Here is a 25,202-nt window from a genome sequence, read left to right as displayed (position 1 = left end):
AAACCACAAAAGAGTGCTAATACAAAACATACAACAAAAATCTAAAAAAAATCCAAAAAATATTATATAAAAAACAACTTGTAAAAAACAACAATCAATCAATTACTACATCCTTGGTCTTTTATTCGGCGGCGGTTGCTGTTTGCGAATTCCGTATCCTGCAAGGGCTAAAGAAATCAGGACGAAGGCCAAAAGGGCCACATAGCCTGTTCTGTAAACTTGAGGGATTGTTAAAAATCTTCCACTGTCCCATAATAGATGTCGAATTCCTAGGCACATGTGATAGACGAAGGGAAGGACCAGCATCAGTTTCATGGCGTATATACCGGTGTTCTCCAATTTCCAACCTAAAAGAATAGAAAAAATAACTAGTGGTGTATGGCATCGTGCCTTAAGGCAAATTGCTGGAACATCCCGTGCCGTAATGAAATATTCGAGAAATTTCAAACGTTTTCAAATATATTATTACAAATACTGTAATTGTTTCATTATTTTTGCTATCTTTGTTATATCTGAGCAAATCAAATGTAAATCATAAATCATAAATCAATTTATCTCTAGAACATTAACAAACGTCATTTCATTTCGCATTCAATTTAAAAAAAAAATAGTTTCCTAATTTGCACAAATTTGAAAAAGTGCTCCCGTACAGTCACAGTCTAAACGCATTTGCAAATAATTCTGTACGATATTCTCACTTATACTGTGCTTAGCTTGGCGGCATTTTCACATTTTTCAATAGTTTTCTTTCAAAATTGGAAAAGTGCTCCAGTACATAAACAGTTTAAGCGCACCTGGGTAAACATTTGTACCAGAATGGCGCTTAGACTGTGCTTAGCCTGGGCAATTTTTTGAATTTTTGATCCAAAATTACAAAAATATTTTTTGAAAAAAAAAATTAGAAACAATTTTTTTCCAAAAGCAATTATTTTGTTGAAACAAGCAGAAAGTTATTTGAATCACTTAAATCGGACGCTTAGTTCTCTCAAAAACTGCTATTTTTTTAACATTTAGCTCTGTATCCAAACCCAAGAATGTCATATATGAGTATTCGGGTGAAATGACTCTCAGAGAATAATTATTTTCAAAGAGCTATACAGGACGCACTGCCTGTGGTAAAATCTTGTAATTTAGGTATGTCATTCTTCAAAGTGTCTATTATGACAACAAATACAAAAATCGATAGATTTTCTGACAAAATTTTGATTGAATAATGATTTTACATATAACTATCATATATAAATATATGGGTGTCAGTGTATTAAAAATATATATCTCTCATTGGATTACTATTTTCAAAGAGCTCTACGGGTACAGGTCGAACCAGTTGCATTAGAACCTTGAAATTTATATATTTTATTTTTCAAAGTGTTTATTATGATAACAAATACTAAAATCGATATGTTTTCTAACAACTTTTTGATTTGAAAAGGATTTTACCTATAAATGTCATATATGAATATACGAGTAAAATGACTCTTAGTAGATTAATATTTTCAAAGAACTCTGCAGGACGTACCGTTTATACCACAATCTTGTAATTTTGTGACATAATACCTGAAAGTGTCTATTATGACAACAAATACTAAAATCGATATGTTTTCTAACAACTTTTTTATTTAAAATATATTTTATCTAAGAATGCCATGTATGATGAGTATATGAGTGAAGTGACTCTTAGTCGATTAATATTTTCAAAGAGCTCTGCAGGATGCACCACTTGCACTAAAACCTTGTAATTCAGATATGTTATTCTTCAACATGTCTATTATGACAACAAATACTAAAATCGATAGGTCTTCCCACAACTTTTTAAATTAAAAATGATTTTATCTATAAATGATATTTATATATAGTTATAGCTGATTAAATCAGTGGGCGAAATGCCTCTCTAAAGATTGCTAATTTCAAGGAGCTCTACAGGACGAACCACATGCACTACAATCTTGCAATTCCGATATGTTATTCTTCAAAGTGTCTATTATGACAACAAATACTAAAATCGATAGGTTTTCTAACAACTTTTTGAATTAAAATACATTATACTTATGAATGACATTTATGAGTATACGGGTGGAATTACTCTCAGTGGATTACTATTTTCAAAGAGCTCTACCGGACGTACCGCTTGTACTAAAATCTTGCAATTGAAATGTAGTATTCTTCAAAGTGTCTATTATGACAACAAATACCAAAATCGACAGGTTTTCTAACAATATTTCAAAGTAAAAAATATTTTACCTAAGAATGTCATATATGAGTATACGGGTGAAATGTCTTTCAGTGGATTACTATTTTCAAAGAGCTCTACAGGATGCATCGTTCCTAATACAACCTCTTAATTTTGTGATATCATACCTCAAAGTGTCTATTATGATTCAAAATTCTAAAATCGATAGGTTTTCTAACAATATTTTGAACTAAAAAATATTTTACCTATGAATGTCATATATGAGCATATGGGGCGATGGAATAACTCTCAGTGGATTACTATTTTCAAAGAGCTCTACAGGACGCATTGTTTCTATTACAACCTTTTAATTTTGTGACGTCATACCTCAAAGTTTCTATTATGACAACAAATACTAAAATCGATAAGTTTTCTAACAAAATTTTGAATTAAAAAATACTTTATCAATACGAACATATAGCGTGATGAAATAATTCTCAGTGGATTAATATTTTCAAAAAGTTCTACAGGACGTCCTGTTTGTACTACAACCTTGTAGTTCCGATATGTTATTCTTCAAAGTGTCTATTATGACAACAAATACCAAAATCGATAGGTTTTCTAACAACTTTTTGATTTAAGAAATATTTTACCTAAGAATGTCATATATGAGTATACAGGTGAAATGACTCTCAGTGGATTACTATTTTCAAAGAGCTCTACAGGACGCACTACTTGTACTACAACCTTGTAATTCAGATATGTTGTTTTCCAAAATGTCTTTTATGACAACAAATACTAAAATCGATAGGTCTTCTAACAATATTTTGAATTAAAAAAGATTTTACCAATTAATGTCAAATCAGTATAGGAATAAAATGAGTCCCAATGGATTACTATTTTGAAAGAGCTCTTCAGGGCGTACTGCTTGTACTACAACCTTACAATTCAGATATGTCATTTTTCAAAGTGTCTATTTTATTCCCTTACTTTCGATTCTTTGCATTAAGTCTTCAAATTTGGCCTTTTTTCTGCAAGCCCAAAGGCAGGCCAATCCGGCGGCGGCCAGCTGCGTAGACAGGTAGATGGCGGACAGGCGGTTCGTGATGGACAAGACGGTGGTCAGCTGTTTTTTGTAGATGCTCAAGGCGGGCGACAATGGTCTTCCTAGTCGTTTGTTCTTGATACTAAAGGAAATAGATAAAAGACATCAGAGTTTCTTATATTATAATGCTTTATAGCAACTCGGTATACTTATAAATTAATATATTGATCTCTTGATGCCTTATGCAACTTGCCTTTACCCTAGAACGGTATCTGCACGCCTCCGAGGCGTACATGCAGTCGAGAATAAATGGTGTTTGTTATGGAAATTTTGAAAAAATAAAAAGACGATTTGTTACTAAACCAGAGTTTTATATCTTCTGAAATAACTTTTTATGATATCACAAAGTACACTATGACAAAAGACGTAAAAAAATCACTTATTAAGCACAATACCATTCTAGGGTTAAGGCCAAATATATATTTTATCTAGTTATTGCCAAAATTTATGCATTATATTTTGTATATTTTTTAAGTTCTCAAAGGAAAAGTTGGTGTTTGCGATAAAATTCGATTTGCTAATTTTTTGTTTTCTCGATGTTTCAAGTCATTCTGAATCGTTTGACATTAAGATTGGATAAAGTGCGTTTTTTCAAGAACGGTTGTACCAAAGTCTAACTCGATAAAGACTTGCGCTGATTTAGTTTTGCGTAACTATCCGCCAAAGTCATTTCTTCATAATTAGTAGAAAAGTGTAGAATTGTTTTGGAAATTTAAAAAAAAAAAACGAAAGGAAAAAGTCTACTAACGAGCGGATTTGATTTTAAAAGCAGAAATAAAGAACTCTACTGACAAGCAACCTGGACTCACAAAAAAAAACAGAAAGAAAGAACTCTACTTACGATTAAAAATAAAGAAAGAACTCTACTGGCGAGCAAAATCTATTTTTAACAAAAATATAGAAGCAAACTCGATTTAAAAAAAAACAGAAAAAAAGAAAAAACTCTACTAACGGGAAAACTCAATTTAAAAAAAAAAACAGAAAAAAAGAACTCTACTGACGAGCAAAGTCGATTTAAAAAAAAAACGGGAAGAAAATAGGAACTCTACTGACAAGCAAACTCGAATTAAAGAAACAGAAAGAAAGAACTCTACTGAGGAGCAAAGTCGATTTAAAAAAAAAAAAAACAGGAAGAAAATAGGAACTCTACTGACGAGCAAACTCGAATTTAAAAAAACGGAAAGAAAGAACTCAACTGACGAGCAAACTAAAATAAAAAAAAAAACTAAGAAAGAACTCTACTGACGAGCAAACTTGAATTTAAAAAATGGAAAGAAAGAACTCTACTGACGAGCAAACCTGATTTAAAAAAGAACCGTACTGACGAGCAAACTCGAATTAAAAAAAAACATGATACAAACTGTACTGACGAGTAAACTGCAATTGAAAAATCAGAAAGAAAGAACTCTACTGACGAGCAAACTCAATTAAAAAAACAGGAAGAAAGAAGGAACTTTACTGACAAGCAAACTCGAATTAAAGAAACAGAAACAAAGAACTCAACTGACGAGCAAATTAGAATAGAAAAAAGAAGGAACTCTACTGACGAGTCTTCAATTGAAAAAATGAAAAGAAAGAACTCTACTAAAAAGCAAACTCAATTTAAAAATCAGACAGAAAGAACTCTACTGACGAGCAAACTCGATTTACAAAAAGCATGAAAAAGAACTGTATACCGACGAGCAAACTCAATTTAAAAAAAAACAGGAAGAAAGAACTCCACTGACGAGCAAACTCGGTTTAAAAACAGAAAAAAGAACTCTATTGACGAGCAAACTCGAATTAAAAAAATGAAACAAACTATACTACCGAGTAAACTTTAATTAAAAAAATGGAAAGAAAGAATTGTATTGACGAGCAAACTCAATTTAAAAAAAAAAACTGGAACAAAGAAAGAACTCTACTGACGAGCGAACTCGATTCAAGAATGAAGGAAAGGGGACTCTACTAACATGCAAAATGCACTTCAACTTGAAAAAAGAAACAGACTACTTATGATGAATAAACTAAAATATTTGACTGAATAATAAATCCTGGAAAGATTAAATAAATAATTGGTCGCACACTTAGGACATACAAGTGTAAAAAGATAAAAGAGTACTGTGACGTCACAACATTGCCGACAATCATGAAACACTCTCCATTGATTTAACGTTATATGTCACAAAATAAATTTGCATTATACGTCATAATTGTTAATTTAATTCAATGGCAATTGTGTGGACTGATAATTTTGTTAGAATTTTAAAATTAGTAATATTAAAATCGAAGCCACCTCAAAATCAGTCTATGCATATGACATTTAATCAATTGAGAGTATTCCACGATTGTCGGCAACGCTTGTTCACACAGCAACGTCATAATCCCCTTTTATATTTGCGCTCGACTAGCTGTTCATTTAGTATAAGGTCTACGGTCCTTGGTCTTAAATTTAAAAAAAATCAGTCATACATCGTTTATGCCCATACATGGTTTTAGTAGGCTATGTCTCCTGTCAATCTCACCTATAGGCCTCCTCAGCAGCCCTCAGAGCCCTGATGTATCTGACTCTGGCCGTGCCCCCGCATTCTCTCCTCACAGTGCTCACTCGGAAGCCTCTCGCCGCCTGAAATTTCCCGACGAGGCCCCATCGCGCCAGAGCCACCGCGCGCCGCCACATTTTGGATTTTGTTTGAAAAAAAATAGACGCTGATTGTTTTTTATTTGATACAAGTTGGTCGTAAAATTTTGGTGATTATAATATACATTTGAAGTTCATTTCGACTTTTTCCAAAAACGGAATTAAACCAAAATCTGATGTACAAAACTTTTGTTTTATACCGCGGCGACGGACTACTGGGAATGAAAATTTAAAACGAGGGAAGGAATAGATTTATGGACTTTGTGTTTGGTTGAGAGAAATTTGAGTTGTGAGTTGAAGTGAGGTTGCAGAAATTTACGTGCGAATTTGGATAACTGGGTGAGTGGTAAAATTTATCATTATTATTATCAACAACTTTTTGATAGATGTTGGTGGGTTTTTGAGAAAAGTGTCAAGGGTTGGCATTTGGTGAATTAGTTAGATCTAAAACTTTTCTGTTCACTTTATATCTGTTTCTATAGAATGTTCTTGGATGGTTGACCAAAGTTAACTAATGTTAAGAGATTTGGACAGGTCTTCGATCACATGACTCCGTTTTGCTTACGAGTTTAGTCTAAAGTTGATAAATACGGAATTTGACTGAATCAGGAATTTCTTGAATCGCAAGGTTTAGGAAAAGTGTCAAAATTACAGTCAATTAAAAAAGGAGATTAAGACAAACTTTATTTTATTTACCATGCTTATTGTTAGTAAATTTACTAAGTAAGATTTGAGCATCTTAAGATAAATCTTTATGGAAAGAAGTGAGTGGAACGAGTTTTTCTTTTAAGAGGCAAACTGTGAATGCAACTACTGCCAAGTAAAAGAATGTCGCAAAGTTTTTCAAAGCATTACCTAAGATAAGATATCTTTAAGATAATTAATTAAAATTTTGAATAGATGTTTATGTTTTAGTCACAAAATTCAATTTGGTAACTTGATGTTTTTTTCTTAACTTTGTAAGACGTGTGCGAGCTTGAGTACGTGAGCCAAACTTGACATTAATTTCTACTGATTAGCAAACTTGACCTAAAAACAGAAAGAAAGAACTCTACTGACGAACAAATTGGATTATGGAAAAACAGAAGGACTCTACTGACGAGCAAACTCGATTTTAAAAAACAGAAACAAAGAACACAAGGACACACAAACTCGATTTTAATAAAATAGAAAAAAAGAAAGTACTCTACTGGCAAGCAAACTAGACATAAAAATAGAAAGAAAGAACTCTACTGACAAGCACACTAGAATTTTGGGAAGGCCAAAATAGAACTCTACTGACGACCACAAACGATTTAAATAACAGAAAGAGTAAACTCTACTGACGAGCAAACTGTATTTGAAAGCCGAAAGAAAGAACTCTACTGATGAGCAAACCAGACATAAAAAACAGGAATAAAGAACTCTACTGACGAGCAAACTGGATTTGAGAAGCAAGAAAGAACTCTACTGACGAGCCAACCAAAACAGAAAATACGAACACTACTGACGATCAAACTAGATTTTGAAAAAGAAAAAATAGAACTCTGAAAAAATGAACTCTACTGACGAGCAAATCCGACCTAAAATAGAAAGAGTGAACTCTACTTACAAGCAAATTAAAATATAAAAAAGAACTCTACTGACGACTAAACCAGAATTTTGGAAAGGTCAAAATAGAACTTTACTGACGACCATAAACGATTTAGAAAATAGAAAAAAATACTGACGAGCAATACCGAAAAACAGAAAAACAAGTAGAAATCTGCTGACAAGCAAAAACGATTTTAAAAACAGAAAGAAAGAACTCCACTGACGAGCAAACTAAATTCACAGAAAGAAAGAACTGCTGACAATTAAATCCAATTTAAATAACTCTAAAAGACTCTACTGACGAGCAAACTCGATTAAAAAAAAAAAAACAGAAAAAAGAACTCTATTGACGACAAATATGAATTTAAAAAAAAAAAAATCTTTACTGATGAGCTAGATTAAAAAAACAGGAAGAAAGAACTCTACTGACGAGCAAACTTGACCTTAAAACTAAAAAAATAAACTCTACTGAAGAACAAAAATGATTTAAAAAAGGCTGAAAGAAAGCAAATTGGATTTAAGAAGCAAGAAAGAACTCTACTGACGAGCAAACAAGATTTTAAAAAGAAAAAGGGAACTCTACTGAAATAACGAACTCTACTGAAATAAAGAACTCTACTAAAATAAAGAACTCTACTGACGAGCAAAATTGATTTAAAAAAACTGAAAAGCAAACTTCATTAACAAACCATCTCGATATTTAAAAAAAAAACAGAAAAAAATACTGGCTAGCAAACTCGATTTAAAACCTGAAGAGCAAAGTGGATTAAATGTGAAGAAAGAACTCTACTGACGAACAACTTAGCAATTTTTTAAATGCAAATACTGCGTAGTTGAAAAATCACGATCCCACCAAATTTCAGTCAATTTAATATTGTATCTCTACAAACTTTCGGTCAGTTGGGAAATGTTTCACTAAATTTGAACAGTCACTAACAATTCAGTGCGTTTGAACTTGGCGCTCTTGTCAATCGTCGTCGTTCTACTCATCTCATCTGGCAACCCCGATCACGCACTTCATTCCAAAAACTCTCCTCTGTCGCTCTATCCCACGTGACAGACATCGTACCCCTCTCTTTTGACGCATGCGTATTAATATTTGATCAGCCATATTGGTACTCGATCGTGTCCCAGTGTTTCTTTAAGAAAATCAGGTATTTTGAACCGTAGCCGAGACGAAAGTGATAGCAAATGTAATTATTAACAATATAAACGACATATGCATCTTGCGAAATATCATAATGTACAATTTGCACGAGCAAAATTTCAAAAAAATGTGCATTTATGTTTACTATCTGCCACATTGGCTTTTACACGATTATATCAACAGTGATCGCAGGATAAAAGAGTGAATTACGTAAATTGTACGGGCACTGCGTGTGTCTTGTTTTGTGTAAAATTTGCTATTTGACATTTGACAGACGAACGAAGAAATGTACTTGGATAAATGACGAGTGCTGCCATATATAGTGTGCCTTGTCCGATAGTATTTGTTTACGTATTTTATAATTGAATTATAAACATAACCAGTAATTTACTTGCATCTAAAACCTTTTTATAAATAGTTATACACGCGTGCTGTTGCGATACACTTTTGGTAACGAAAACACTGCAGTTGACAATTGAGATAATTGAATATTTACCAAAACAGAAAGTGATATATGGTATAGGTTTGGCAACTAAGTACTTTTTTTATTGTGGTATAAAAAAACAGATATTAATATTAATTACATACCTATTTTTCTTTCAGCTGCACTCATAACATTCTGGTCTTTAGCAAAACTGAGTAAAGGTGACTTTTTTGTGACATCTGTAAATTTTGATATAAATGGTATTCGAATTGTGCCAGATTGATGTTACATAGTGTGGTATTGCTTACCAGTCAAGTTTAGTGTCCGACAAGTTTCCAAAGATGTTTGAAGCCACTGCACCTTTTCTATTTGACAATTCTGTGAGGTTTTCTTAGATTGTGGCATTCATTTTTGTTAATGGTTGATGGTAGACATCTGAATTAATTATTTAGTTTCTTGGGAGAGCTAAATAAAAATAACACCTTTGTAATCTCAAACTGTTATAGCATTCAGATTGTGTCAGATTGATGCTGTATAAAATATGTCATATTACCCATCAGCCAAAATGTTTGAGGTCTCTGCATGATTTTGATTTGACAGTTTTGGCAGTTTTTCTTAGATTACTTCTTCCAGTTTTATTAATTGGGGATAGTAAATATTAGTACCGATCATTTAGTACATTGGAAAAAGTAAAATACAGTGATTCTCCACATAATGTACACCTCGCACATGGACGATGCGCATAATGACCTTTTTTTGTCGGTCTTGAACATTCCACATAACAAACTTTGCTCCACACTTTGGAATTTTTGCTCCACTGTGAAAATACACTTGTTAGAAAATAAACTATTGATAGTTTTTATTGATAGTATTCTTTAAAAATTCAGAAGCTAAAAGGGCACAAAAGGAAGCAGGACAACTCTGATAACTTATTTCGTAAATAAGTAATATTCTTTTAACTCTTTTAATTATGTGTAAAATATTTCTTATTTTCTATGATCACATTTCAAATTGTAGAAAGAATTAATTTTATTTTTATGTATTTATATAAAAAATGCATTTTACACAGCAAACTTTTTGCACGATGAACTTTCTCCTGGAATAAATTAAGAACGTAATGTGGGGTATCACTGTAAATATAACACCTTTATAATCCCATCGTATTTTGGTATTCAGATGTCAGATTAATGCTATATGAGAAGTGTGAATTCCAAAGTTGTTTGAGGAAAGTGCACTTTTTCTATCTGATTTCATTTCTTAGATTGCTTCATCATGGTATTACTCACCAGGCAAGTTCCAATAATGTCCCACAAGTCTCTAAAGATGTTTGAGGTCTTTGTGGCTTCTCAATTTTGACAATCTCGATAGCTTTTCTTAGATTGCTTCATCCAGTTTCATTCATTCTTCATAGCAAACATCAGAATTGATGATTTAGTTCCTTGGGAGAGCCTTAATAAATATAACATCTTTGTAATCCCATCGTATTATGGTTTTTGGATAGTAACAGATTGATGCTGTATGGAAAATGTGGTTTTACTCACCAGACAAGTTCCAATAATGTCCGACGAGTTGTCAAAGATGTATGAGGCTACTATGCCAGCTCGATCTATTCAATTCTGACAGTTTTCTTTAGATTGCTTCATTCAGATTCATTGTTTTTTTCAAAGTAAACATCAGAATTGCTCATTTAGTATCTTGGGCGAGCTAAAAAATATAACTTCTTTGTAATCTAATAGTATTCAGATGATATCAGATTCATGATATATGAAAAACTAGGTTTTACTCACCAGACGAGCTTTAATAGAGTCCCACAAGTTTCCAAAGATGTATGAAGCCACTACACCTTATCGATTTAACAATTCTTAGATTTTTTCTTTAATTTCTTCATCCAGTTTCATTAATTGTTGATGGCAAACATCAGGATTGATCTTGTAGTCCCTTGGGAGAGCTAAAATAAATGCAAAACCTTTGTAATCCCAACATATTATGGTATTTGGACGGTTTCAGATTGATGCTGTGTGGTAAATGGGCTACTTGTCACTAACCCGGACAAATTTCCATTATGTCTCACAGGTTGCGAAAGATGCGTGAGGCTACTATGCCATCTCGATCTGACAATTCTGACATTTTTGCTAAGATTGCTTCATTCAGTTTCAATAATTTTTGATAGCAAACATCAGAATTCATCATTTAATCTCTTGGAGGATCTAAAAAAATGTAACACCTTTGTAATCCCATCGTATTATGGTATTCAGATGTGAAGAATGTGGCATTACTCACCAGACGAACTTTAATAGAGTTTCCAAAGATGTTTAAGACCACTATACCATCTTGATCTGACAATTCTGTCATTTTTTCTTTAATTTCTTCATCCAGTTTTATCAATTGTTGATAGCAAACATCAGAATTGATCATGTAGTCCCTTGGGAGAACTAAAAACAATCTAACACCTTTGTAATCCTATCATATTATGGTATTTGGATGGTGTCAGTATAAAAAATGTGGTATTATGTACCAGTGAAGTTCCTACAAGTTACCAAAATGTGTGAGGTCTCTGCATCATTTTGATTCAACAGTTCTGGCAGTTTTTCTTAAATTTTTTCTTCCAGTTTCAATAAAAACCATCAGAATTGATGATTTAGTCTCTTGTGAGAGTTAAAAACAATTAAACACCTTTGTAATCCTATCATATTATGGTATTTGGATGGTGTCAGTATAAAAAATGTGGTATTACGTACCGGCCAAGCTCCTACAAGTTACCAAAATATTGTGAGGTCTGTGTATCATCTCAATTTGATAGTTCTTGCAGTTTTTCTTGGATTGCTTGCTTCATCTAGTTTCATTAACTATTGATACCAAAAATAGATATAAGACCTTCGAAATTCCTTTGTATTCTGCTATTCAGATGTCAGATTAATGCTATATGAGAAGTGTAGTTACTTGCTAGCGAAGCTCCAATAGTATCCCACAAGTTTCCTAAAATGTTTGAGGGAAGTACACCTTTTCTACCAGATGATTCTGATAGTTCAGAACATCAGAATTGATGATTTAGTCTCTTGGGAAAGCTAGAATAAATATAACACCTTTGAATTCTGGTTTTTGGACAGTATCGGATTGATGCTGTATGAAAAATGTGGTATTACTCACTAGACAAGTTCCAATAATGTTCCACGAGGTGTCAAAGACTACACCAGCTCGATCCTTTCAATTCTGACATTTTTTCTTAAATTGCTTCATCCAGTTTTATTAACTGTTCATAGCAAACATCAGAATTGATCATGTTGTCTCTTGGAAGAGCTAGAATAAATATAACACCTTTGTAATCCTATCCCATTATGGTATTCAGATGTGAAGAACGTAGTTTTACTCAGCAATCGAGCTTCAACATAGTCCCACAAGTCTTCAAAGATGTTTGAGGCCATTGCAGCATTACAATCTGACAATCCTGATGGTTTTTCTTTCATTGGTTCATCCAGTTTCATTGATTTTTGATATCAAACATCAAAATTAATCATATGGTCTTTTGGGAGAGCTAAAATTAATATAACATCTTTGTATTCTCATTCAGATAGTGTCAGATGTGAAGAATGTAGTTTTATTTAGCAGTCGAGCTTCAACATAGTCCAACAAGTCTTCAAAGATGTTTGAGGCCATTGTATCTTTTCAATCTGACAATTTCGATGGTTTTTCTTAGATTGCTTCATCCAGTTTCATTGATTTTTTATGACAAACATCCAAATCGGTCATTTAGTCTTTTGGGAGAGCTATAAAAAATGTAACATCTTTGTATTCCCATTCAGATAGTATCAGATATGAAGAATGTAGTTTTACTCACCAGCCGAGCTTTAATAGAGTTCCACAAGTTTTCAAAGATGTTTTAAACCATTTTACACAATTCCGACAGTTTATCCTAGATTTCTTCATCCAGTTTCATTAATTGCTGATAGCAAACATCTTGATCATGTAGTTTCTTTGGAGAGTTAAAAAATATATCTTAGTATTGTAATGGTTACTAGATGGTGTAATTTGTACCAGCCGAACTCCCACAAGTTTTCAAAGCTGTATGAGGCTTCTGCACCTTTTCAATTTGATAATTCTGAGAATTTTTCTTAATTTCTTTATCTAATATCAATAGTAAACAGCTGAATTGATTATTTAGTCTTTTGGAAGAGTTAAAAAAAATTGTAATCTCAGGATGCAAAGATATAGATGTTGTTTGTGCTGGTTTATCATATTTGTTCCATGATCGTTTACTTGAATTACTATTGAAGCTCCAAGAGTTGCCAAAAATGTCTGAGGTCGTTCTTTCTTTGATTATTTCATTCAGTTTGGTTAAATGTTGATAGTAAACGATCAGAATTGATAGTTAGGTTCCTTAAAATGTACAACACATTAGTATTCCCACCTGGTAAACATCAGATTGATCATTTTGTCATTTGGAAGGAGCTATAAAAATTGTAATCCTGTTTGCATGCTCTTTTTCGAACACAGAGCATTCAATGTGGTTTGTACTACATATTTCATTGTGTTTGCTCTATAATTGTTTTCGATTCATGTTACTGTAAGGTTCCCATTTTTCTTAACCAGCGATCTTATTTTAAAAAAACAGTTGGTTTCATTGTGTTAAAAGAATTTCTTTCAAATTTCTAGGTTATTTTTGAGGTTTTTAGGTTGATGTTACTGTAGAGTACCCATTTTTCTTAACCAGGGATCTTATTTAAAAAAAAAAAAAAAAATATTTTGTTTAATGTGCATATAGCAAATGTTTATATATATATTATACTTTGTGTTAAAAGAATTTCTTTCTATTTTTGAGGTTAACAAATTATATTTGCTTCTTAACCAGGCCAAAACTTCTTAACTTCAATTATTTTGTGCAATACATACAGAATCTTCAATTATTCAATTATGTCTTTGATTTAATCATCATCTGCTTCAGTAGACTGACCAGCAATTTGCTCAACTTTGAAGGAAAAATCTCCACAGAATCCTTTATATTATTATATTATATTATTCAGAAATGTTCACTTTCTTAAACAATAAACGAGGACACAAACTTCTCACACCTTTTTGTCAACTGCAGCTACTTATAGAAACAAAATTTATACTTATTTTATTACTTACTTTTATATATATATATATATATATATATATATATAATAATTTACAATGTGATTCCTGTTTCTTTTATCAAAGTACTTACTTGCCAATCCAATAACATACCTAAACCATAATTGTATATTATTATTTTTTATTAAAGAAACTTATCATTCATCAATTTTGCAGCATATAACTTAAAATCAAAATGACCGACTCTCTGAAGTTTGGACCTGAATGGTTGCGCAATCTATCTCAGGATGGACCCAGTGCAGGCTCCGGTGGAGGGGGGCCTAAATATCAACTGGCAGAACATCGGTAATAATTGAAATAGATAGAAAATGATAATAATAGAAATAGATAGAAAATGATAATAATAGAAATACATAGAAAATGATAATAGAAATACATAGAAAATGATAATAGAAATACATAGAAAATGATATTATATATGGAAGTGGAAATGATTTTTACAAATAATTCATTATACAGAGAGAATTTTTATCTTGAAAGATTCTTAGTAATTCAAAATTGTTTATAATTTTTTGTTAGTTATTGTTTTACCACCTTTACAATGCATCTTAGAAAATTCTTACCTAGAATGATAATAATTATCAAATCATAAGTACAAATAATATTCAGTCAATAATTCATTGTTGTTTGTTGACTTATTCAATTTAAAAAAATGTTTAAGGTAAAAAGTATTAGTTGTTTCAATTTTAAAATAATTAGACAAGTGTTTAGATTTTTTTTGAAGATGAAAGGAAGCTTTTAGTTTGGATTAATACAATTTATTTTAAATTATATATATATTAGGTTGTCAAATATCTCTCTTCCGCCTTTTTGTATTATAAACCATACAAAAAAGCGGTAGGGAGATATTTGACATTTGATTTTGAATATATTTGAAATATATATATATATATATATATATATATATATATATTGTAGAGTTTGGAACAAGAATCCAAAAAGTAATAAAAAACAAAAAGTTTTTTAATAAACCATTTCTTTATTTATTTATTTACTGTCGACGTTTCGGAACTAGGTTCGTTCCATCTTCAGGACATCTGTCAAGAAACATGATCTTGATAAGATTTAAGCAAACAATATGTTTAAGGAAAGAAGATGGGTTTTTTAATTAATAATATAGTTGAAAAAATAATATACAGAAATATGATAATATGATCAAAATGAAAATGATAAAAATAAATGAATGGATTATTTAACAGGATATTAAAAATGATAAAAAAATTTAAAGTTTTGGAAAGTTAATGAAAAAATTTGAACTAATTACCTGTATGATTGAAAATACGTTAGCACTTTTTCACTAAAAAAGATTTTATCAAAAAATAAATTTATGAGTTACTTTTCAGCCTAATAGGTAAATTTTGTAAATCAAAGTTTCTATAAGTTATGTCCTTTTTTAAGTTTATTTGAAACAAACAATATTATTCTCTCGATGTTATGAGATCGGCTGTTTGTAATGAACTGATTCTAGTCACACGTGCGCTACTTGAAAAGTGAAAGGATCTGTTGCGTGTTGTTTTTATGTGTGAGGACGTAAATACTTAATTTATTGATTTTAAATGGAAGTCGATATTAATTGTTTGTCAAAAAGTGTAAAAAATCTAAATAAGAATCATGTAACAGGTTAAGATCTGATCTAATGTTAATACTATCAGAAACATTCATAAGAATAAGACTACCATTTTATATATATATATATATATATATATATTTATTTATTTATTTATTTATTTATTTGTCTATTTATTACTTGTTTTCTAGTTATGGGAGAGAAGAAATGTTGGCATTGTTCGACAAAACCTTAGGACAGCCAGAGCTATTAGGAAAATTCAAATCTTTATATGTAGAACGTTTACAGCCACCCCTCGCCTTAGCACCGACACAAGAAGATGAAGCCAATCTAACTAATGTAAGAAAAGTTCATTGTTTACAATTTTGATCACACACATAACTATTCATATTTAATACACTAATTATCACAATAATTTAAGCATAACTATTTAAAAAAAAATTGCAATTATTCATTTAATTATTAATTTATTGAATATCAATTCTTAAAATTTTTTATTACTTTTTTCTATGATCTGTTTTTTTTAAATACTATTTTTTATTATATCATTAAATTTATTTTTTATTAATTTATTCAGTAATAATTTCTTAAATTATTTATCATTTTCTGATAGTTTTTTTTTAATATTAGGTTGTCAAATATCTTCCTTCCGCTTTTTTGCTATTGGTTTATAATACAAAAAGGCGGAAGGGAGATATTTGACAACCTAATACAATTATTATTTATGATTTTAATTTTTACTTTCATTATTTATATTAACATTCAATAACAATTTTTAAAACTATTTATTTTTTTCCAACCTTTTTTAAATAGTAATTTTTAAATACAATCTCCTTTATCATTTATTTTTTATCAGAGAGGAGGATGGCCCAGCAGACCATTAACAGGGGGTGGATCATCATCAATTCGAGGAGGCCGTGGAGGGGGCGTCTCTGTAGATAGGGGCAGAGGCCGTGGGGTCAGGGGAAATGCCTATCATTCCCAAAACATGATGGGCGGCAGTGGTGTTCCACAATTGGGCTCCTCCTCATATCCAAGATCACAGAGCGGCTTTGATCCAGATGATGTTGGCATACGCATTGGAAGGGTAAGTGGAATAAGATAACTACTACAGATACTAGATGACCTGACAGACGTTGTCCTGTACCCACGACTACAATTCGATAGTTTCAAATATTTATTATCCTATGCCATACTTTTTAATATTCTATTTGATGTCATGTCTTTGTGATTCATTTATGGTCTTAGTATAAGCAGTATAAAAGTTTCAGAAAAAAAAATAATATAGTATCTGCGGTAAAAGAACAATATCACACTTGATTTTACCACACAGAATAATTGCTTCAATAATTTAGTCCATAATTTTTATATTTCGTACAATAAATTAGTTGCTTTTTGGCAATTATAATTCCTAAAGTACATTTTTCTTGCTAATGTTTTAATAAACATTATTGTTTATGTTCAAATCTTAGGTGAATTAATTTGTAAAATCTAGTTCATGTGTGCACTATTCAATGTAAGATCAATGAACTTGCTAAATATTCCATATTCAATGCCAAACAAATGAAATTTGACACACGAAACAAAATTCTAAATCATTTTTTTAATAAGTAGAAAAATTAATAAAACCAATAAATTTAATAAGTAGAAATAATTTAGTAAAGTAAACCAAAATGCGACAAGCATAAGTTTTAAATATTGTATATGAAATTTTGGACCTATTGCGTTATTTATTTAACTGAATTATATAATTTCATCTGCCAAACCGTTTACTGTTGACTGTATCTTACGTCATTTTAATTTCTGGCACATCTCAGCTGTTTTTTGGCAATAATAATGTAGACATTACATTTTGCTTGTATATTACATTCTAATACGTATTATCTAGGTTCATAATTTCACCTAAATTCAAATTTCAAGTGAATTGACATTTCTAGCAGACAACAGTTCAAATGTTTTCAATGTCAAACAATGATAAGAGGTTTTTTTGTAATTTTTGCCATTTATTTCTACAACATTACTATAGTTTTATCGATAATTAAATCTTAAAAAATCCCTTAACAAACTTCAGAAAGATTTATCAAAATCCGAATAACCGTTCAGGACAAGTATCAAATCATGCACTCGTACAGAACAATTTTATATATAAGATATTGTTTGTTGAGATTTTTTAATCAACTTCTTGAAAGAAGAAGAAAGTCTAATGTGTACATTTTGTTTTTTCTCGACGTTTAAAGTTGTTCTGAATATTTTGGCGCCAATTAGATAAAGTATTGTAAAGCGTGACACAAAAACTAGAAGAAAATTAGAAAGTGTGATACAAAACAAACGTTTTTAATCAACGTCTTCTCTAAAAGGGCTTTCAAAACATGTTTTGATGAAGTTTGTTAAAGACTTGCGTTGATTAGATTTTGCGACGATCAGCCGAGCCGTTTCTTTATAATTAGCAACAAAGTACGAAATTGTAAAGTTTTTGATCACGTTTCAACCAAAAGTCCTGAATTGATTTTAATAATTCAAAAGCTGTTTGAAAGATATTAGAATTAAATAAGATACATTTTTAGAACATGAATTAGAATGAAATGTGTTATTTAGTTTAAATTTAATTAATCCAATTTCAGATATTATTGGTTTGTTTGAAAGATTTCTTTAATTGTTAAATTTTTATTGAAAATTAGATATTGCATTGGTTAGTGTTCAGTGAAAAACTAAAGCTTATTAGTCTAACTCAAATCATCGATACTGATCTTCACTTTATTTTTTATAGCAAGTGCTTTTCTGCGTAAATAATAGAATACAAACTGTTGGTTTTATAAATTTCATATGTACAATAAACTAAATAAAAATATAACTCTCTTGGATATTATGACTAAATGATTTCACATAAAACCTAATTTCATGATGTGTTATCAAAGAGACATCAGAAAGATGCACTTGTGATAAAAATATTATTTGATCTTTGTGCGTTTTGTAGGTTAGATTTTATTTGTAAAACGCCTGATGGCACAGCAAATGCATAGCTTTTTGATAGTTTTTACTACTAATTCATACGCTGGTAGACCCATAACATAGCATTACCATAACATTTCAATTTTATCTGAGAATTGGTCTCTATATTTAATTTGCTAATATAGGTTATGTTTGTTTTTATTTGAAAATATCGTAGTCACAATGTTAAATGTTACCAAATCTCAATTATTTTTAAATTAGAACTTATTGAATTAGATATATGTATCAGGAATTTTATGCAACTTGCCTTAAGGCAAATTGTCACTTACACCTAGTCTTCAGTAATGCAATTTCATTCAGGAGTTCCTAATTATCCTTCTTAAATCATCAGTTGTCAAATAATAAACCTTGTTATAAATCATTATGTATAAAATAATAATAAATCAACAATATTTATAGCGTTACCATAACATTTCAATTTTATCTGAGAATTGGCCTCTGTTGTATTTGCCAATATAGGTTATGTTTGAAGTAGACTTTGAAAATATTAGTCACAATGTTAAATGTAACCAAATCTCAATAATTTTTAAATTAGAACTTATTGAATTAGATATATGTATCAGGAATTTCATGCAACTTGCCTTTAGGCAAATTGCCGGTTACATCTAGGAGTTCCTAATTATCCTTCTTAAATCACCAGCTGTCAATTATTAAAACTTTTTATTATAAATTATTATTTTGTAAATGAATAATAAATAAATAATATTTAATCTTATTCAATTTCAAAATATATATTATTAATATATAATAATTATAATCAATATTATAATTATAATTAATATTATAATAATATATTTACAACTTCATGTTAGTTCCAATTTCAATTTCGTCCGCCATTATCCTTTCTCTTAACTTTGGCAACCCCGCAGCGCGAATGACAGCCAGATTGCACAAGAAATTGTTGAAAATAAAAGTTAAAACAAAAGAATCAATTAACTTGATTGTATATACCAAATTTTTGACATTCGGCGTTTGTAAACTGCCAAATAATGATTGACATGTGTATTACAATTTTAGAATTGCTATTGATTGCAATACATTTGGTGTATTATTTCCAGCCTAGGCCCTGGGCCGAACAAAATGGCGAGGCGGAATGGAATGGCACAACGAGCCCTAGAAAAGAGTTTAATCCAACAGGTCGGTAAAGGATTTATGTTGTAAATATTATTGCAAGTGTTGATGTTTCTGTATAATTAATTAATTTTTATTAAATAGGCCGAGCAAACACGGATAATTGGAGGAGACATCGCGGCACGGATGATGATGACGGGTGGCGAAATCAACCTGAACAGAGGAGAACTGAAAAATGGGGTAAATTAACCATTTTAAGACAATTTTGTTTTTGCCAAAAGATCCGATTTGCTAATTTTGTTTTTGCGGTGTTTGACGTTTGACACTGAAATTGATTAAGTATTTGTGCGTGTTTAAAATTTTGTTTTGCACGGTGATCAGCGGAGCCGTTTCTTTATAATTAGCAAATAATTACAAGAACTTTTGTCGACGTTTTTGCCAAAAATGCTGAACTGATTTTGATTATTTACTCCTCATAAATTGGCACATTAGTGTTATCATAATTGTACATAATTTGATTATTTTAATTAAATCGATGGTTCCCACGGGCAATGTTCTTTGTATCTCTTGGCATATACTCTACGTAAAACTTTGTTGTTTTTATTACAATCAATATTATAATAAACTTTTCTCTAGAATCTAGAACATAAAAATGAATATCTCGGGTATTGTGTAACTGATTTGATTCCCAAGAAGCATCATACCCCTTGTAATTTTTAATATTTTACTTTATTTTAATATAACATACTTCTGTTGATAAATGTATTATAGACAATTTTATCAGCTTTCAATTGATAAACAGCAATAAATACTGCTTGTTCAACAGTTGTAAAAACTAACAAAATGTTTTTTGCTTCTCTTGTAATAAAATGTCGACTGTTAAACTATTGCTAAAGTTTAGGTATTCATTTTATCAACATATGTTAAAATTCTTTTATTTACAATATACTATCAATTATTAATCATTTATACGTGGTAGGTCCACAAATGTAAAAAATGCTACATTTTTATAAAAATGTGTAAAATGTACCATGTTGGCATTTGATTTGTGGTCACAATATGTTTGAACTTGTAAAGATATCCTACATATTGGCTGTCGAAAGATAAATGCTTGGCAATACTTATTGTTTCTGATCAATATTTAGAAGACGGTTTAATAATTGTAAAACTCCTAACAAAAAGAAAAATATAGACTAGACAGGTCATCATTAGCCTTGAGCTGTAAGATTGAATCTCCAAAACATGTTGCTAAATGTTGATAATTAAAAATTTGCTTACCGCTTATTTTATTTTGTCATTTTAAATTCAATTAATATAAATATAAACTTATCATACATTTTTACATCCAGTGTTTAATACTAATCTTTAATACAGTTAGAAATTTATAAATTAATTATATAGGGTAGATTGGAGAACCATCAAAAAGCTCATGGAATTCAAAATGCAAAAATTTGCCAATCTATGCTTTACGCAAATGAAATTATTATATATTAACATCAAAGAATGTGGAATATTTCAATATTATGAGCTTAAAAAATGGTTTAAATATAATTATTATTTTTTGGAATAACGGGTTTAGGAATAATTTTATCTTTTTAAATAAACACCAGAACATTTTATCGTCACCGCTAAATTTCAGTTACCCCAATTAATTTGATTATTGACACATACGCAAACTACCACTTAAACCTAAGTTTTTTTATTAAATTTTATTCATTTCATTTTACTCTGCTCTACTTGTTTTTTTTTTAGTTTATAAAACAAAAATAAAAGCATTATATTTAATTTTATATTTAAAATTACCTCAATCAATTGCATTTAAAACAAATAAAAATGTAGAAAGTTAATCTAATTCAAAAAATGAAAATTGGATAATCCTTTATGATTTTTTTTTTATATAAAATTGAGCTTTTTTATAAGCTCAAAAAATCTCAATCTAAATTCAATAAAAATGTTCAGTGACAGAATTCTGGATCAAAAATTATATAATTACTATAATAAATTTTAAGCAAAAAGGGTTTGTGATAAGAGGGTTAAAATTTAGGGTTGTATGCATTTTTTATATATGCAATATACAAATTTAAAAATCTACCCTAAAAATAAACAAAAAATCTTTGGGGTGGCCAACCTTTACCACTTTATTATCCAATAATTTCATCTGCCAAACATATACTGTTGACCGTATCTTATATTATTTTAATTTCTGGCACATCTCAGCTGCTTTTCGTCAATAATAATGTAGACATTACATTTTTCTTGTATATTATCTATTCTAATATTATCTAGGCTCATAATTTCAGCTAAATTCAAATTGCAAGTGAATCGATATTTCTAGCAGAAGACAGTTCAAATGTTTTCAATGTCAAACAATGATAAGTGGTTTTTTGTAATTATTGCCATTTATTTCTACAATATTACTATAGTTTCATCGTTCAATAAATCTTAAAAATTTTCTTTGACAAACTCTAAAATGAAGTATCAAAATCCGAATAACCCTTTAGGGGAAGTATCAAATTATACACCCGTACAAAAGAATTTTATGTATATATATATATATATATATATATATATATATATATATATATATATATTGTATCCTTTATCTCTTTTTCAGGTCGAGGTGGTGGTACATCATCCAGCTGGCGCGATGGAGACACCTCTGGCGGAGGGCAAGAAGGTGGCCCTGGTGGTGACCGAGAACTTTTATCCAGGGGCATAGAAAGACTAGAGAGAGAACTCCGAGAACGAGGAAGCGGAGGGAGTGCGAGTGACAGAGGTGATCGAATTACTCATAACTCACAAAGTAGTGGAGCATCCGCGGTCGCCAGATCATGGAATGCTCGGAAACCTTGGGATGTCGATGACATATTACCTGAATGGGCCATGGAGAATCCGTCCGAATCTGGTGGTACTTTTGATGCCTCTGGAGCTTTCCATGGCTCCGATGACGAAAACGAAAGGTCCTCTAGACTTAATCACTCGCACTCCACAAATAATATACACAGTTCTCCTAGACCTGCTACATTGTCTAGGTAAGTTTTTGTTTTACTAAATCTTGAAATGGTTGCATAAACAATTTAGTTTATGTTGATTATTTTTTTTGCTAGGTCTCAGACTCAAGGTAGCATTTTGATCAATAAGCACTCCAACAGTAGTAACAACCAGGATACCTCAAATTCAAAGCACCGTTTGAAAGATCACTCAGCAACAGAAACATCACATTCTGATGAGGAGATGGGTTATCAAAATCGAAGAAGTGAAGATACACGACAATCAAATAGCGCCCGCAAAATAAAACCTGAACGTGAAATTAGCATAGAGCATTTGGAGCCAGATCAAAAATCGCCAGACACGCCTAATCAAAACAATAAGACACTCGATGGCAACAACAAGACGGATTCAAAGAAGCAGCAAGATAATAATAGTAAAAATAAACCGAGTGCTGAAACACCAATTAAAAAGAACGGTTCACCTAAGAAAAGTATTAAAATAAAAGATGACAGTGAGCAGGTGCAGAAAATGAACGACAGTAATAATACAAGTAGAAGCAATAATGATGGTTATGTTGATGAGCGCAGCTCGGAGCCCTGTTGATAAAAAAGATGAATACTCAAAAACTGCAAATTGTACTCAGGAGGAGGAGGATATTATCAAGAGGCCAGACATTCCAAGGCAAAGGTAATAATAAATAGATTATTCAGTATTTTTAACTTTCCCGACGAAAATTTTTACATATCTTTACGTTTCAAAGGTTTCTGAACATTTGTGTGTGCGGATACAAATTTTTGTCGACGATTTCGCGAACACGGATCAACCGATTTAAATAGTTCACAAAACATTCGATTTCTACTGGTAAGGCGATGTGCTGATTAGTTTTTAGCAAAGGCAGGTCTAGTCGTTTCGGAGATACGGGCCAAAAAGTGCCAAAAATGATATTTTAGTTTTTGAGATAACGGAGCGTCCGATTTTTATAATTCAGATATTTTATAGAGATTTCAATGATACTTATGAATTTTCTTTACATTTCTATGGGTTCCGTAACGTCGTTTATCCATTAAACGGCGACGCGGCGCTTACGCGCTTCTATATTTCGTATCTATGCAGCTAAAGCAGTGTGATTGCTTTGAAAAAAGTTCAAAATTTCTAAAATATTTCAAAATAAAACTAGTGGTGTATGTCACTGTGCCTGAAGGCAAATTGCTGGAACTTCCTGTACCAAAAGTTTTTTTTTTTAAAAAAAGATTAATTTTTTTTATCTTTGAAAAAATTTGATTTTTGAGAAATTTTAAATTCTTTAAAAAATGACTTTTTTGGAAAAAAAACTTGGATTTTTTTTTATTTTGAAAATCGCAGTTTTGAAATCCGAAATCGTCGACGAAAATTTGTATCCGCACACACACACACACACATCCATTTTTCTAAGATATGCCCTAATGTTCAGAAACGTAAAGATACACACACACATACATTTTTATAAGATATGCCAAAATGTTCAGAAGGTTTTGAAACGTAAAGATACCTATATAAAAAAATTATTTTCGATTTTTTGCGATTACTATAACTTACTCTACGGGAAGTTAAAAAAACATTTTTTTCAAAAAATTTTTTTTTTAATTTTAAAATTTCTCAAAAATCTAATTTTTTCAAAGTTTAATTTTTTTTTTTAACTTTCTGTAGGGTAAGTTATTGTAATGGGCCGAAAATCGAAATTGAAAATTTTTACATTTCTCGACGTTTTGAAGGATTCTGAACATTTTGGCATACCTCAGAAAAAATGGATGTGTGTGTGTGTATGTATGTATGGATACAAATTACCAGTCACGTTTTCGGGCGCACGGATCAACCGATTTGAATGGTTCAAAAAACATTCGATTCCTATTGATAGGGAAAAGAGCTGATTAGTTTTTGGCAAAGGCAGGTCCAGCCGTTTCGGAGATACGGAGCAAAGAGTGCAGAAAATGGAAATCGACTTTTTGAGAGAACGGAGTATCCGATTTGAATGATCTAAAAAACATTCAATTAGTAATGATTGGGAGAAGTGTTTATTAGTTTTTTTCAAAGGCAGGCCTAGCCGTTTCGAAGATACGGAGCTAAATGTGTAAAAAATGACAGTTTTTGAGAGAACTAAGCGTCCGATTTAAATGATTCAAAGAACTTTCTGCTTGTCTTAACAAAATAATTGATTTTGGAAAAAAAATTGTTTCAACTTTTTTTTTTTTTCAAAAAAAAAATTTTTTATATATCGAAAATAATTCAGATCTTATTTTTAATTCTTATTATAGTTCTAATATACTTTGAACAAATAGTTTCACTTTGCAATTCAGTTTATATAATTTTTTATAAATATTAGACATGTTACAATATTAATAATAATCTATTTGAAAACA

General features: G+C 30.7%; 2 protein-coding genes across 2 annotated transcripts in view; one reads left to right on the top strand and one right to left on the bottom strand.

Moving 5' to 3' along the window:
- Positions 1 to 105: 105 nt before the first annotated feature.
- Positions 106 to 5,934, bottom strand: LOC113367685 (succinate dehydrogenase cytochrome b560 subunit, mitochondrial-like). Its single transcript, XM_026609266.1, has 3 exons — positions 5,780 to 5,934; positions 3,161 to 3,357; positions 106 to 347 (listed from the first exon to the last, which is right to left on the bottom strand). The coding sequence occupies exons 1-3, from the start codon at positions 5,932 to 5,934 to the stop codon at positions 106 to 108; spliced, it is 594 nt and encodes a 197-aa protein (XP_026465051.1).
- Positions 5,935 to 8,522: 2,588 nt separating this feature from the next.
- Positions 8,523 to 25,202, top strand: part of LOC113367684 (GIGYF family protein CG11148-like) — a 117,012-nt gene continuing 100,332 nt past the window's right edge. The window contains exons 1-7 of the mRNA XM_026609265.1: positions 8,523 to 8,621; positions 14,325 to 14,453; positions 15,927 to 16,074; positions 16,592 to 16,822; positions 19,803 to 19,881; positions 19,960 to 20,055; positions 22,430 to 22,847. Of these exons, the coding sequence (XP_026465050.1) occupies positions 14,344 to 14,453; positions 15,927 to 16,074; positions 16,592 to 16,822; positions 19,803 to 19,881; positions 19,960 to 20,055; positions 22,430 to 22,847 (1,082 nt within the window). The 5' untranslated portion in view covers positions 8,523 to 8,621; positions 14,325 to 14,343. The remainder of the gene's footprint in view (positions 8,622 to 14,324; positions 14,454 to 15,926; positions 16,075 to 16,591; positions 16,823 to 19,802; positions 19,882 to 19,959; positions 20,056 to 22,429; positions 22,848 to 25,202) is intronic.

Source organism: Ctenocephalides felis, unplaced genomic scaffold (assembly GCF_003426905.1).
Source record: "Ctenocephalides felis isolate EL2017-DRISC unplaced genomic scaffold, ASM342690v1 CF-g0.4_SCAFFOLD_01170, whole genome shotgun sequence".
Taxonomy (NCBI): Eukaryota; Metazoa; Arthropoda; class Insecta; order Siphonaptera; family Pulicidae; genus Ctenocephalides; species Ctenocephalides felis.
The sequence above is the reverse complement of the archived record's forward strand: the minus strand, read 5'-3'. Positions and strand labels throughout refer to the sequence as shown.